At 35.8% G+C, this 14,718-nt stretch overlaps 1 protein-coding gene across 7 annotated transcripts in view; it reads right to left on the reverse strand.

Annotated features, from left to right (window-relative positions):
* Positions 1-14,718, reverse strand: part of LOC145999620 (uncharacterized) — a 152,404-nt gene that overhangs the window by 9,635 nt on the left and 128,051 nt on the right. Inside the window, exon 5 of one of the 7 annotated variants that reach the window (XM_083136711.1) lies at positions 3,667-3,762. The exons of the other annotated variants lie outside the window; for them this stretch is intronic. Coding sequence (XP_082992837.1) covers positions 3,738-3,762 — 25 coding nt within the window. The 3' untranslated portion in view covers positions 3,667-3,737. Of the gene's footprint in view, positions 1-3,666; positions 3,763-14,718 lie in introns of those variants that run through there. 7 annotated transcript variants of the gene reach the window in all.

Consider the following 14,718-nt stretch of genomic DNA (forward strand, 5'->3'; position numbering starts at 1 on the left):
TCCTACAACCATCTTTATCCGAGGACAAATGTATAAGCTTGATTGCTAACCAACTCCCATTCAGATTGAGAGAAATACTCTTAACAGTTAGATGTAAATCTCTATCTGCTTCTGCTGACTTGTTACGCAGACATGAATTGCTCTGGTTGGAGCAGAAGAATCAGTCTTCCTATCGGAGTAAGAAGAATAATGAAAGAAGCAACAGAGGGAGGGAAGAACAGAGCTACAATGTTAGAAATGTTAATGTAGTTTCAAATTCTCCTCGTAGGGATGATTTTACAAATTAACAGAGGGGAAACAGAAATGGATTTTGGCAACGGAGATAAGAGCCCGAGCTAAATAGAAACCAATTTCAATATGGAAGAGAACATAACTAAGGAAGAAATTCCAGATTTCAGTGGCGGTCAAGAAATGGTACCCAGACCAATGATCCTCACCAACAGTTCACCAAATGTTCATATTTTGAGGTAAATAGAATGACTGTGAAAGGATATACTATAATAGTATATAAATTGTTGAAAGGTTTGTGTACAATGAAAATATACATATATACTAGGATGTTAAATGTTGTAAAGGTGTTCATTAACAATAAATTATATCTGGTGTATGAAGGTATATGATGTGATGGAAAGTTTTCATAATCTGTTTATATTATGCTTGAGTGTTTACTAATTATGATTGTTTGCTTGGTTAAGAATATTCTTACTAGACTATGGTATATACGTATTATGTTAAAGAAATATGGAAATAGTAGTCAGAATTTTAAAAAATGTATATACGAGGATAGGATAAAAATTCAGAGAAGGAAAGAAATTTAGAAATTCTTGAACAGATCCATAAAAGAGAAAATGGAAGTGTGAGAAATGCACACGAATACAGAGGTTGTTCGCTTTATATCCGACCATTTTTGACCTTAAGAGATACTGCGCCACCACCACCAATCATGTTCTATTGGACCCCCAGCATTGTGGACTATCCCCCAGCATCGCAGTTTCCATTGCAGTAAGCTCCGGCACAGGACAGGCATAGGAAGTCTGTCCCACTCCTCCCTGCAAGCTTTCCATAGACCATCCAGGGTGCGTGGGCGGCAATGTTGAAGACATCGTTTCAACAGTCCAAATGCGCAAAAATCCATTGGACTGGCATCTGGGCTTTTCACAGGAATGTCTTCAAATGGAATGACACGAATTCCTAATTCCTCTGCCATTTCCTGATAAAAACTTAGTGATGTTCTGGCGGTATGACTCGAAACCTTATCCATATGGATCATCACCTGGTTTACGTCCATTCCATACAATTGTGGGTATGTCTCTCCGATAGAGAGGTGTCAGAATGGAGTCTTGGAAGTATCTGGCATTCACCTTCATGTTTTTGTGCACCTTGCGTATCATCAACTTACTCTCATATCCGAATCCTGTCACAACCATAAAGCCACGAGGGAAACTTTCCCTGCACTGACGAACAAAGTTGCTGCGCCCCTTGCCATCAATGTCACGGTATGTGATCGAGTGAATATAACCACCAGCAGTGACACTTTGCTTGCAGCTCTTCTCCTGGTGGTTTTCGTGGGTGAATCCTTCGCAAGGAGAGCCTGTTGTGTGTAATGGGCCACAATATATTCGCAGTAGTCACATATATTGTTGACCCATTCTCCCAACCTTGTTTCACAATGCGTACATATGAAAACTTAGCATGGAAAGGGCCATTACATAACCCTCCCAATACCGGTTTAATTTTCAGCGCCAATTCATAACATTCACTACAAACACTCACACACCTACAAGGTCAGACACAATACTGCTCCCGCCAGCAGACCCATAGTTACAGCATGATACGCCAGGTGGCAGCACCGAATCGAAAATGGTCTCATATAAAGCAAACAACCTTCTGTATAATGTCGAGTACGGACTAGAACTCCTTGAAAAATAGTAGGTCGAAGGCAGGCCAAAAATTATGGTATTTACTTAATGAGTACATACTGATATTGAAGCAAAAGTTTATGTCTCGAATTCTGTTGCAAGTCTGAAAATTATATGGTGAAAGAGTAGCTACGAATTGTAAGAGGTAATTTCCTGACATTATTTAAATGAGCAAGTTGATAATTCTGTAAAAAGGGCACTGGGTATAGAAGAATGGAATGGAATGAAAAGCTGTTAATGGTAAAAGTTAGGACCAAGGAGTTAAGAGGAAAATAAATGAAAAGGTTGGCCGAAAAGGAAGTAGGAAGGAGAGAAATCAAGGAACGTGACCTTTTGTTTTTAAAGACGAGAAACCAGAGTTCATTAGTAGATAAGAGGATTTCTAAATATTGTCTACTATACAAAGGTCAATATCTGTGCCAACAGCGATGCTGCGCTGGGTCGGTTAATTTAGTTGATTGTTGTTCAGGTGAAGTGTTCGAATCTCAACATGTAGAGAATTTAAAATTGTGGAATTGCAGTGCACATAAAATAAACTTTTATTTAAACAAGATGAAAGATCAATAAATTTGAAATGTCTATGTAAAATTTAAAACTAGTGATGTAAGTTTATATGTTAGAGGATAAAAATATTATTTGAATAAATTCTGGGAACAAACTGGTCTGAACAATGTTCATATTTTGAAGTAAATAGAATGACTGATAAAAGGATGTAGTATAATAGTATATAAATTGTTGAAAGGTTTGTGTACAATGAAAATATACATATACTAGAATGTTAAATGTTGTAAAGGTGTTCATTAACAATAAATGATATCTGGTGTATGAAGGTATATGATGTGATGGCAAGTTTTCATAATCTGTTTATATTATGCTTGAGTGTTTACTAATTACGATTATGTTTGCTTCATTAAGAATATTCTTACTAGACTATGGTATATATTATGTTAAAAGAAATATGGAAATAGTGGTCCAAATTAAAAATAAAATGTATATACGGGGATAGGATAAAAATTCAGAGAAGGAAAGAACTTTAAAAGACATTATCTCACCTTGCAGTCTATATAATGTCTCTCATCTCTGTAACCGACTGTTTACATCAAGGAGCAAAAGGAATCGAAACAACCCTTTTTGAGATAATAGACCGAGTCCGATACACAATGGGGAAGAAGCACGCGTGCATTTTGGCACGGAAAGGTTACCGTTACAGTAGTTGGCATGGAGATTTTATACTGAGAGGTAGACGCACAAGTTAGTGCTCGGTCTGTTGAGCTTTGTAGACCTCCGTGGACATTTTCTTCTGGCAAAAGGATAGTAGAGTCTTCAGTTTGAAGACCATGCTAGTATGCCGTTGTTTGCAGAAGCACTAGAAACTTAAAATTGGCATTAAGGCTCTTCGGAAGAGAGATCATCCGGGAGTCAACTCTGTCAGCAGCAGTTTTGCAGATTTTCAGTTAGTGAAGCTGAGATTGCAAGGAGAAATTTTCTCCAACTACAAGACACCGAGGATCGTCGGAAAAAGAAGATGGAGCAAAGAGTATTTTTAATGAAGTGGTCACCAGTGTACAGTGTTCTCGTGTATTTAATCCCCTCAAGCTTGACCTTCTGAAGAAAAATCCAACTAAAGTTCTAAAAAGGCTAATTATTTCTAAAGGCTGGCCAGCAAGGTAATAGTAAGTAAAAAGGTTAATTTTGTTATTTTTATAAATATATTTATTTTACCAAGAAAATCTAAAGTACTGGTGTCAACTCTTGTATTGAGTTAACTCATATAAACCAAGAACCACCAGCGAATCAGTGAGAACCTTTAAATGTTTGTCAAATGATTTCTTGGTTTTTTCTTCTGTAATAAAAGAATATAAAGGTAATTGGTTATTCTTTTCTTCATACACTAAAAACTATAATAAAATTTGAAAGAACACAGTTTTATCGTTACAATTTTAAGGTGAATACTGAGTGAACTCATGGAATAATTTAATCATCCTTTCTCGAAACTTAGTATATTGTGTTTAAAAGTTATAAATGTGATGTGACACAATATTTGCACACAGAATTGTTATATAATACTTATTTTCAAAAAATACAATAAAATTTTTGCAATTTACATTGTATATAACATTATATACATGCTCCTTTACCTTTGTCTGTTTGACATGCTTCAAACTCTGGATTTGCTGAAGTTCTCTAATTTGAGGTCCCACAAAATACCTTCCTTTTGCTTTGCTGGTGAAAGACGAGGCAATTTGTTTGAAATACACTTAAATCTTCTTCCAGTTGTGTCCATAGCCTTTACAAATTGTTTCATAAGGCCTAGCTTAATGTGAAGAGGGGGAAGAGGAACATCACATGCTGTATAATTTTTCTCCCACTTGTTAATTTCGTTGAGACCAATTATTTTTTGTATAGTGGTTCTTCTGTCACTGGTATACCACTTGCAGAGGAAACAGGTATATTTTGTGTAGCCATGTTGCATTCCCAATATCACTTCAACTATCTTGAAGTCGCCCATTATCGTCCACTTATGCTTATTATATTCCATGGATTTCTTCTAATCTCTCTGGACCTAAAGGAAATCGGTAAGGATGGAAAATATTGGATAGATCTTGCCTAGGATAGGAACAGATGGAAGGCTTGTGTTGCTGCAGCCATAAGCCTTTGGGCTTAAGAAGCTAGAGTTAGTTAGTTAGCTTCTAATATCTTACAGGTCTCTTTGTGACATCATACGAACGTAGGAACGTTCATTAACACATTGGGGTCTCACGACGGGCATAGCCCGCAGTGCACTTAAAGTCAATGTGGACGAACGATGGGCATAGCCCGTCCTGCAGTATGCAATAGCTTTGCCTATTGAACTACGGGCTATGTTCGTACTTCGTCTCATGTGCGTGTTCATTCAAGCCCCTCTGTTGAAATTCCGACCGCTAGGTGACTCATGTGCTATTTTTATCTCGCACCTGAGACTGTTCGGGTTGATGTACGTTGCATTGTTTAGAATGGCGTCGTTAGATCCAGACTGCATAGCAGAAATTCTGCATGAGGATTCCACCTCAGAGTTTGAAGTTAGCGACGATTTTGATGATGCAGATGAATTTGAAGATTTGGAAGGTAGGTTATATTCGTAATAATTAATTGTTGACAATATAAACAGTGTTGCAAACTCTAGTATTTTATGAATGAAGTGAGAAGAGGTAATTTTTTTTGGGTTTATTCATCTTGCCTCTGGCTTGATTCTCCTACATTTATTATTTTGTATAGTGTATGTCAAATGAAAATTTATTTTATTTATTTAGTTTATTTATTTATTTGTTTAATATTTACAGATGACGCAAAACCAACTGATACATCCTCTGGTCCTGTCCTGCATCCACTTTTTCATACAAAAGCTAATTACCTGTAATTTGTAATTATTTTTGTAATTATTTTTTGTTATGTGAACATAAGAAGTATTCTTATGCAAGATTCAAAAGATGTATTGATAGTTTATGTAGTTAATTATTAAAATTTCCAGATTACAAACTTAAAATATCTCTATATTAACATTTGTTACAATGTTGTACTTTTTCTCTTTTCACAAAACATTGCTGAAAAAAATATTCAAAAATGTCTGAAAATGAAAAGAAAATTTAACAAATTTTTGTTCATTGAAAAGAGGACGTTTTGTAGATTTAAGAAATGTATGGTAAATAAAAACAAATTAAAAATATTTTTTCTACGATTTTTTGAAAAACAACCAAAAACCGCAGACCAGAGGTACAAATGCTGTATTATGAGGCCAGACCCGAATGTGTTAAACCACTAACGTCGTTGCGATCAGTCAGTAGGTGGTCAGTTTCAAAATAGGCACGTTTGCCTAAATTTAGTAACGTTTCTACTGGGGTGGAGATTATATTGGTCGATTCCAAGGTAATATTTGTAGTACTTCTTCATTATAGATCGAATCCTCTTCTGCCTTGCAACTCTCCACAGATGTAGCAGAAGCTACCTGGTTGATTTCGACAGGCAAAGTATATCAACTTAAACAAAAGCTGCAAACACAATGCTTAGTATTTTGACAATAACTTGCAGGTTCATCATGTAGCTTAGTAACAGAACTGCCAACATCTGAAACAGAAGCTCAGAAGCAGACATTGCCAATGGCTCATCTGACAATTTCCTGAATTTATCACGAACGGTGAATCTCACTCAAATGAGACTCTTATTTCCTAATAACTAAAAAAACTGTCCCTGATAGCGAAATTTGAATTACGGTTTTGAATTTTCCATACCAAATTCCTTCAGAAAGACTTATTTTCACATAAGAAAAAAAACCTTTGTAGAACAGTGATTTTGAAAGTTACGAATTCTTGAAAATCTGAAGATTTTTAGAAATTGGGTGGATGAATGAACGCACCATGTGACACAAACATGTCATAGCTCGGAAACTATGTGGGGTATTTTGATGATTTAGGTGTGGTTGGAGAGGAGAAGGACAGTCCTAAGAGAAAAAATCTATATTACCACTCTTACCTACTCAGAAAGTAGAAAAATCTTTAAATAAATTAAAATGTTGTGATGAACAAAACACTCCACTTTGGGTAATTGTTTGATAGGTAGTCCCAGATTTTACCACAATGTAAATTGTTACACAGCATAATCAATACATGTCAAATATAATATTAAAAAATCAGAAAGGTAATATTTTTCATAGTAAAAATATCACAGGTTTCAGTATGGGGTGTATGAACCAATTTTCCACTGGCATACAGCTACATTGTTGACAAATATCCCTAAAACACTCACTAATTACCACTAATACGAGTACACATGATATTGTTAGAAATGTTGAAGAAGTGGGAGAAGCATTACTATGATGTTCATCCAATTTTAGTTCATAGAAATTGTACTAAGACCAGAATTTTTGTTCAGAATGCATATGGGTCAATTCATACAGAATGTTTCAACACTGGTTGCTTGACCACTTTAAAATTTTCAATATTTTTGTTGTTTTAACACATATGCAGGGGTAGTTCAAAGCAGGCATTATTTTTCTAAAACATGACATTGTTTTAAAATGTTGATCATTTTCTTTGTTTCATGACTTTGGCAATTTTTGGCCTTTGCAGACAGTTGCAATAATTATGATAGGTCAGCTAAGAAAATGATATAAAGCTGTGGTAAACAACATTGTTTTCAGTACATTTTAAGCATTATTTTATGTTCTGTGCATTTTTGCACCATCTCTTATGAAAATGGCTGAAATTTAAGACCAAAAATTATATTCAATTTTGAACAAAAGTCATAGTTTAGGATTATTTTTAGTAGGGAAGTAATATATAAGAGCTATACATTTTTAGACAAAACATACACATCCAAAATTTTGGCAGAAGATATTTGAGCTCTGCTACTAGTATCTTCTAGTTAAAGCTCTTTGAAAATGCTAGATTTCCATTTTTTTAAAAAATTTCAGCCCCTATACCTCTGAAGGAGGAGCAAAAAAAAATTATATTAGGAGTGTAAAGTGTACTCTGAGAAGTACCTGTAAGAAAATCGAAATTGATATTCCGTGGATAATGGGGAAATTGAACAAAAAAGGTAAATTTACGTTATTGGTTGCAAATAAGCAAAGAATTTGTTTGAAATTTTGTGTTTCCAATGGACTGTAATGTGCTGAATCGTTGAAAATGCTACAAAAGGCCTTTGGTGATTCATGCGTATGCATGGTCCAAGGGTTTCAAAGAAGGCAGAGAAGATGTTGCTGATTTTCCCCGTTCTGGTCGACCTTCCACGTCGACGACTGATGAAAATGTCTGAAAAAATCAGGACAAGGGTGTTTGAAAACCGGCGTGTGAGTGTGAGAGAGGTGGCTCGTGAGCTTGTCATACCACATGTCCGTTCACAACATTTTGACTGATGTGTTAGGCATGAAACGCATCGCGGCATGACTTGTTCCGAAGGAGCTGAATTTACTGCAAAAAGCACATCGCAGGGATGTTGCTGAAGACATGATTTTGCAAGCCTCTAGTGACTCAACCTTCATGAAATACATCATAACTGGTGATGAAACATGGGTGTATGAGTATGACATGCAAACAGGTCAACAATCTTCGGAATGGTGCTTCAAAAATGAACCAAAACCCAAAAAACCATGCCAAAGTCGCTCAACAATTAAGGTCATGCTCATTGTTTTCTTTGATTATTGTGGTGTTGTACACTCAGAATTCCTTCCAGCGGGACAAACTGTGAATATTATGTGACTGTTATGAGGCATCTACGTGAGAATGTTCGCTGGAAAAGACCAGAGTTATGGAAAAACAATTCTTGGATTTTGCACCACGATAATGTCTCGTCGCATACGTCGACTCTTGTTCGCAAGTTTTTGGCCAAAACTCAACACATGTCCTCGCACAAGCCCCTTATTCTCCAGATATGGCTCCGTGTGATTTTCTTCTCTTTTCGCGACTCAAGTTACCACTTCGGGGAAGGCATTTTGAATCAATAGAATCCATTAAATGAAATTCCCAAAAGGAACTCAGGGTGATACAGTCTTCTGCATTTGAAAAGTGACTTGAAGACTGGGTTAAGCATTGGCATGTGTGTGTTGCATCTCATGGGGTCTATTTTGAAGGCGACAAAATAAATGTTGATGATTAACCACATATTTTGTGTTTTATTCACAAATTCCAGGTACTTTTTGTACGTAGTAGTATGAATGAAACGATGTGAAAGGCAGAAGTTTGTCTGGACAGGTTGACTTGCATTCATAATACCATTAGTACTTCATTCCCTCCCTCTTGTGCTGGCATCCTTCCTCTCTTATAAATCTTTTTTTTTACATTAGAAAAGTCATATTTAAAAAAAAGAAAGCAATTTGTATGTTTTATTGCAATAATTTTCTTATAAAATGATTCCATTAAGTATTAAAACAAGCAATTTGTACAAACTGAAGAGAGAATCCCTTTCTTTCACAACTAGAAATACCACAGGCATCTGTATCAGCGTAGTAGTTTCTTAGTAGATACTGGAAACTAAATCACGATGGTGTTAATCTATGAGAAACTGTAAATATTTTCTATTACTTCAATGCAGTGGTGCAACCAGGCTCCTTTCTTGGAAGAGGGAGGATGCATGCAAATATGTAGTGTATTATATTTCATATTTTTTCATGCAATTTAAGAACACAATTAAGTTACATAGTCAATACATAATCAGATATTGAAAAAAAAATACTGTTATCTGTGTCATTTTTTGCTTCTTAATTGGTTACTTTGCAGCGGGTGCAGCTTCAGCTCCAAAATCCATCTTCTTGGCTGCACTAGCTCAAGATTCAAGGTATAAGTTGCTGACATTTGCCTGTTAATAATGTATTAATTGTGACTATAAAAAATATATTATTATTATATATTTTTATAATATATTCAAGCAAACTCAATGTATCAGCTGTGGAGGTTTAACTAGACCTCTAGATTGTCGGTGTATTCCAAGAATGCAAGGTCAATTAGAATTTTCAGATATAGGTAATAAAGTGGTGAAGGCGATAAGGTTCTATTCACTGAAAATCTGTCACTCACCGAAAGGCAGATCGCAAGAACTGGAACCCCCAAAAAGGTTGTTGGCATTGCATAAGCACCCCCCTACCCACGTCCCTTTATCGCATGGTGCTATATTCACGAGAAACTTCATCTTTACTTACCCCCCACCTTCTGAACTGTCTCCATGTTGATCCATACAAGGATCCACTCTTCTACCTTGAAACTCAAAAATTAAACTAGGAAAAAATTCAGCTAGGAATTTCCACATCGAGCACTGTATACCACAAAATCATAACACACTATCAAGGAAGAACTGGTTAGACAAAAATGTCTACAAATGTCAATAGGTAAGAAAAAATTAACTTCACAAAATTCCTCAAATAGGTGGAATTTAACTCATTCCATAAACCCACGTGATAAAAGAGGTGGGTACTATTGACAAATGTGAAAAAAAATATCTTAGCTTATGAGCACATATAGAATACAAGATTCTAATGAAAAAATTACAAGATTCTAATGAAAAAAATTACAATAACTTCGAAATTAGTTATTATTTTATATTTTCTAAATTACTAATATCACAAATAAAACTTTTTTATGTGTTACAAATAAAGATACTTTTCTCCCACGAAGATATGAACATTTTGGCAACATAATATGGTAGTTTTGCACTGAAAATATCAAATAGCGGCATAGCACTGTGCCATGAAGACACATTTAGGGGATGTGGCAGTAGGGCCCCACACATTCTCGATCTCGGCTATTTTGGAGGTGATGTGATTAGCATCATGCTCCCACTGCAACCCTTGATCAGCACCATGCTCCAGGCACCTTTGCCCCCAGGTACCCATTGGTTGGAAGCTGGCTGAGCTTCCGAGCCACTTTATGCACGATAAGACCAGAAAAAATAAAAAAAATCGATTAATATATCCTTTCTACAACTCTGTTTATGAGTAGCGTATAAAATATCATGTGGAATGAGGATAGAAATGTAAATATTGTGAAAATGTTATAAATACATATAAATTAATCAAATAGGCTATAGGCCAACTATCCTGTTTATATTCAAGGTGATGTACAATCAGCGGCAAATGTAATAGTAGGCCAAATGCCTCCTATTGTGTTCAAGCAAATTGTAAAATATCGCCAAGAAAGCAGAGGATGCTGTTTGCCTCAATATCAGAACAATTCCTTCACTTGCAGACAGGGCTAGTGACAGTCATGAAAACAAGTAGCCTACTATTACATTTGCTGCCGGCTACTAGTTGTCTGTTACAAAAGAAGCTAATTAATGTTGGTAGACACTGAAATTCTGATTTGTATATACCAGGTAGGCAAATCGGGACTGGACCTACAGGTTGAAATAGGATCAGAACCACCGTGTCACGTGCCTCTAGCAGGCACCGAACCTGGAGCTGGGTCCCTGTCACTGTCATGCTTAGCTAGCCCATTGTTCCTGAAGGAATCGCCTGTTATGTTGATGTTCAAGTGGCTACAATCAGTGCATTTTATTTCTTTAAAAGCACAATGTAAAATACATTAAAAATTCCGAAAAAAATTTGTGCACATATATCTTTGTGGGCCAGTGTCTGAATCTGGTTGTGCAATTATTACCTGGTACGAAGAAAAAATAATCATTGTATTTCATGGAACCCCGATAATTTCCCATAATTTCCATGATGGAAAATAAATTTTGCAGAATAGTGGTATGCTTGAAAGTAGGAAATGTAAAGAAAATTATTGAATGGTATAATGAAATTCACCTTCATTAACAGCAAAATAAGTATTCAATACACAAAAATCCATCCATTTGTCATCCTAAATCAGAGGGCATCCAAGATTAATCCAAATAATTTGTTCAGAAAAAACTCTTTTAACAAAATAATATGATTTGATTTCTCACCCCAGTACAATCATCCTTTTGAAGGCAGAGGTGTCCTTAAGATTAATATGTATTGTACAGAAATGGACAATTGCAATGACAAGAAAAACAATTTAAATAAGAACATAAGTTAGTTTTCAATTTGCAATAGTTAAACAATGGTAGATCAAATAAATATGGAGCATAATGTAAATATGTATTTTTGCAATTTAAGGTCTGTCCCAAAGACATTTTGTGACCAAATCGATGAAGAATTACATAATTATTATAGTAACTCCATGCCTTTCCTGTATTTTGCCCATAATTTTCCAGGATTCTTCAAGTATGTTGCAGCATATTACAAGAAACTATATATTATATTTAGTGTACTGCGAATTAATTTGCTTTACTATCTCAAATCTAGTCCCTTCTGTGGGCTTTAGTTTAACTTCCCTATCTGCTTTCCAGAGCTTCTTGGTCCACTGTAACCAGGGCTCACGAATCCCACCTTTATTATAGCAAGGACTTGCGGCCCTTGTTTATTCTGGTAGACATTGCCGGACCCTCTGAAAGGAACATGTGGTTCTTCTCAGATTACCAGTAGACAGGCCTCTTCTCGCCCCTCCCCACAACTCTCCACCACAAGCTGCTAAGGGGGAAAGAGGTCTGTGGCACGATGACTGAAGGAGATGGGGAGAAATTGAACATTACACTTATGGGAGAATTATTTTATTCGTTCTCTTGGGAAAATATAACTTCCAATTGCCTTAAAATAAATATCAACAGAAAAAGGACACTTTGAAGTAGTGAATACTAGATGGAAAAGTCAAAAACTCGAACTTTAAGTTGTTCTTTTTCATGCATAAGGAATACATAGGATTTTAAAAATTCTTATTATTATTCTTCATTATTATTTTTGAAATATCGTGGCTAGCTTAATAATCAACTTGAAAAACTGTTTCCACTTGCAACACATGGGGAGAGATTCATGGTCTGTTGCATACTACACCCTTTTTTTAATAGCAGTGCCCATTCCGGCGATATTGAAATAAATGCACAATTGGTGCATAATTGTCCCTCATCGCCTTAATGTAGCTTTAACTTATGCATGTTTGTTTCTTTATATATGTTGTTATATTGCTCTTATCGCACTGCATTAAAGACTTTACATCTACGAGAAAAAAGGAAAAAGAAGAAAAATTATTGTAACCATAGCAATGGTGATGGAAGTGGTAAGATTTCCTGTGCCTGTAATGTATTTGTTTTAAATATAAGGATTAACGTTAATTACCGCAATACTATTTGCACTGGTATTCGTTCTGCAAGTTCAACTGTAGCGGTGGTTATCAACTGCAAACACATTTATCAAAATAGTTTACCTGTAGTCAACGGAGCTGATAGGAATGCCAATGAAGAAGGGGGGAGGGTGAGTTCAAAAAGCCCCTGCAAGGCTACGGTCCTGCTTCCATGTTTTTAAACCTTTACTGTGCACTAGTGCTTTGCAATAACAAGTTGTATCTGTATCTAGGGTAAGATTGAAAAAGTTCTGGGAAACCAGGACGAAATGTCGCAGATAAAATAGAAACCACTAAAAATAACTGTGTTAGATTATTTTGCAATAACTTCTAGGTTAAACACGTTCTGATATTTGTTAGGAACAAATAATATTTTTATTAATGTTGCTATACTATGCTCTTCATTCTTCAAATGTTTCTGATAAATGCAAACAAAAATTCATAACTAATATTGCAGCTCAACGTTGTGCTTTCAAAAGCTATTTTCAAATGGTTTGAAATGATAGTGAAAACAACAGGGCAATTTTAATATACATACATTATAAACCACCATCCACCACATCATGATAACTTTTCTAACATGAGATCACAATTTCAGTATGAGTTTATCACTAATATGACCTTACCAACTACTTACACTCTCACTCACTCACTCACTCATTCACTCACTCTCTCTCTCCCTCCTCAAGGTGTTCTGGGCTTGGTTGATACTACATGACATGTTTTGTCTGGCCATTTCTTGCGACTCTACATTTCTAAAGGCCAGGGTTGGCCTTTTGCCCAGCCCGGGTGGATTTTTCAGTTTTTTTCAGATAAAACCCAATTAAACCCAGGCAAAACTGGGTTTTATTGGGTTTTTTTCAGGCTATGTTAAAAAATATATATTTTAATTATCAAATACTTTTTTCCCCTGTTAGTAGTGTATCGTAACATTCAATTTGTATTCCTTTATACCCTGTCCCTAATATCTCTTCAGCAAGTGAATGAAAGCAAGTCTCTGCGGAAGCAGTGATGTGAGACAGCACCACCAATAAACACGTGAAAAGGAACTGGATTGCATGGAGAGGGGGGAGCAACTTCAATTACCAGCCTTCGCAGCAGCGTGTACTGCTTTGCTCTGTCCATTCGATTTCCTCCTTGTGTTGACATTTTCTGTTCCAAAATATTTGTCCAACATTTTGATTCTACTCTTCCTTGAGGGTGTAATAGATAATGCTGTATCAGTTTTCAGGGTTGCATTCCCTGAGGAGGCACACACTTTGGTGTATCCAATGATTAGGCTACCGGGGAGGACCAACCCTGCTAGAGGAATGTTGATATATTCCCCCCATAAACAAGCCAAATGCTGAGTCAGGAAAACTGCTACGATGATCGACAGTATTACTGCAGTTTCATTGCCAACATGGTAAGGCACGTAATTAAGAACACGTGTCACCTGCTGCAATAGCAATGTTGATGAATGAAGCAGGAGCAAAACATGTATCGTGTAATGCATCAATTGTTGAATTATTTGTAATTATCCATGACAAATAAGTAAATATATCAATTACATATCTGCAATAACATGACCAAGACTTCAATGTACTGGCAATGCTACTTTCTCGTACGTGAGGTTTGCCATACTATCCTGCCTTGTCACATCCTGCAGATTTGGAATTTGCAATTTTCGAGGGTGGGCAGTTTTCTTCACTCAAGGGCTTACAAGTGCACAATAGCTAGCCATTCCCACGAACAAGCAATTCAAAGTTTTGAATTTTTACAAGTATGCCTTGTGAGGTGAAGATACTGTGAGACTGACAAGTGGTGCAGTGGTAGGATATCTGTTTCACATTCCGAAGGTTCTGGGTTCAATTAGAATTCAAATGTCCCTACTTTTTTTTCTTTTTTATTAACTCAAGCAAGTATAGTAGCTTCAGTTCCTATTGTATATTTAATAATTTATGGAAATAACAATGAAAGAAGATTCTATTAAAATTTTTGGGGTGGAAAGTATTACAAAAAAAATATTTTCAAAATAAAATTGAAAAAATAAAAAAACATGAAAAGTAAATTCCCCTCTCAAGAAAAATCAATAAAATACATTAGAACCCTCAAATGTAAGACTAGAAATGAGCATGACAGTAAGAATTTACAAA

The sequence above is a fragment of the Lepisma saccharinum genome, chromosome 15 (genome assembly GCF_977018435.1).
Source record: "Lepisma saccharinum chromosome 15, izLepSacc3.1, whole genome shotgun sequence".
In the NCBI taxonomy this organism is placed as follows: domain Eukaryota; kingdom Metazoa; phylum Arthropoda; class Insecta; order Zygentoma; family Lepismatidae; genus Lepisma; species Lepisma saccharinum.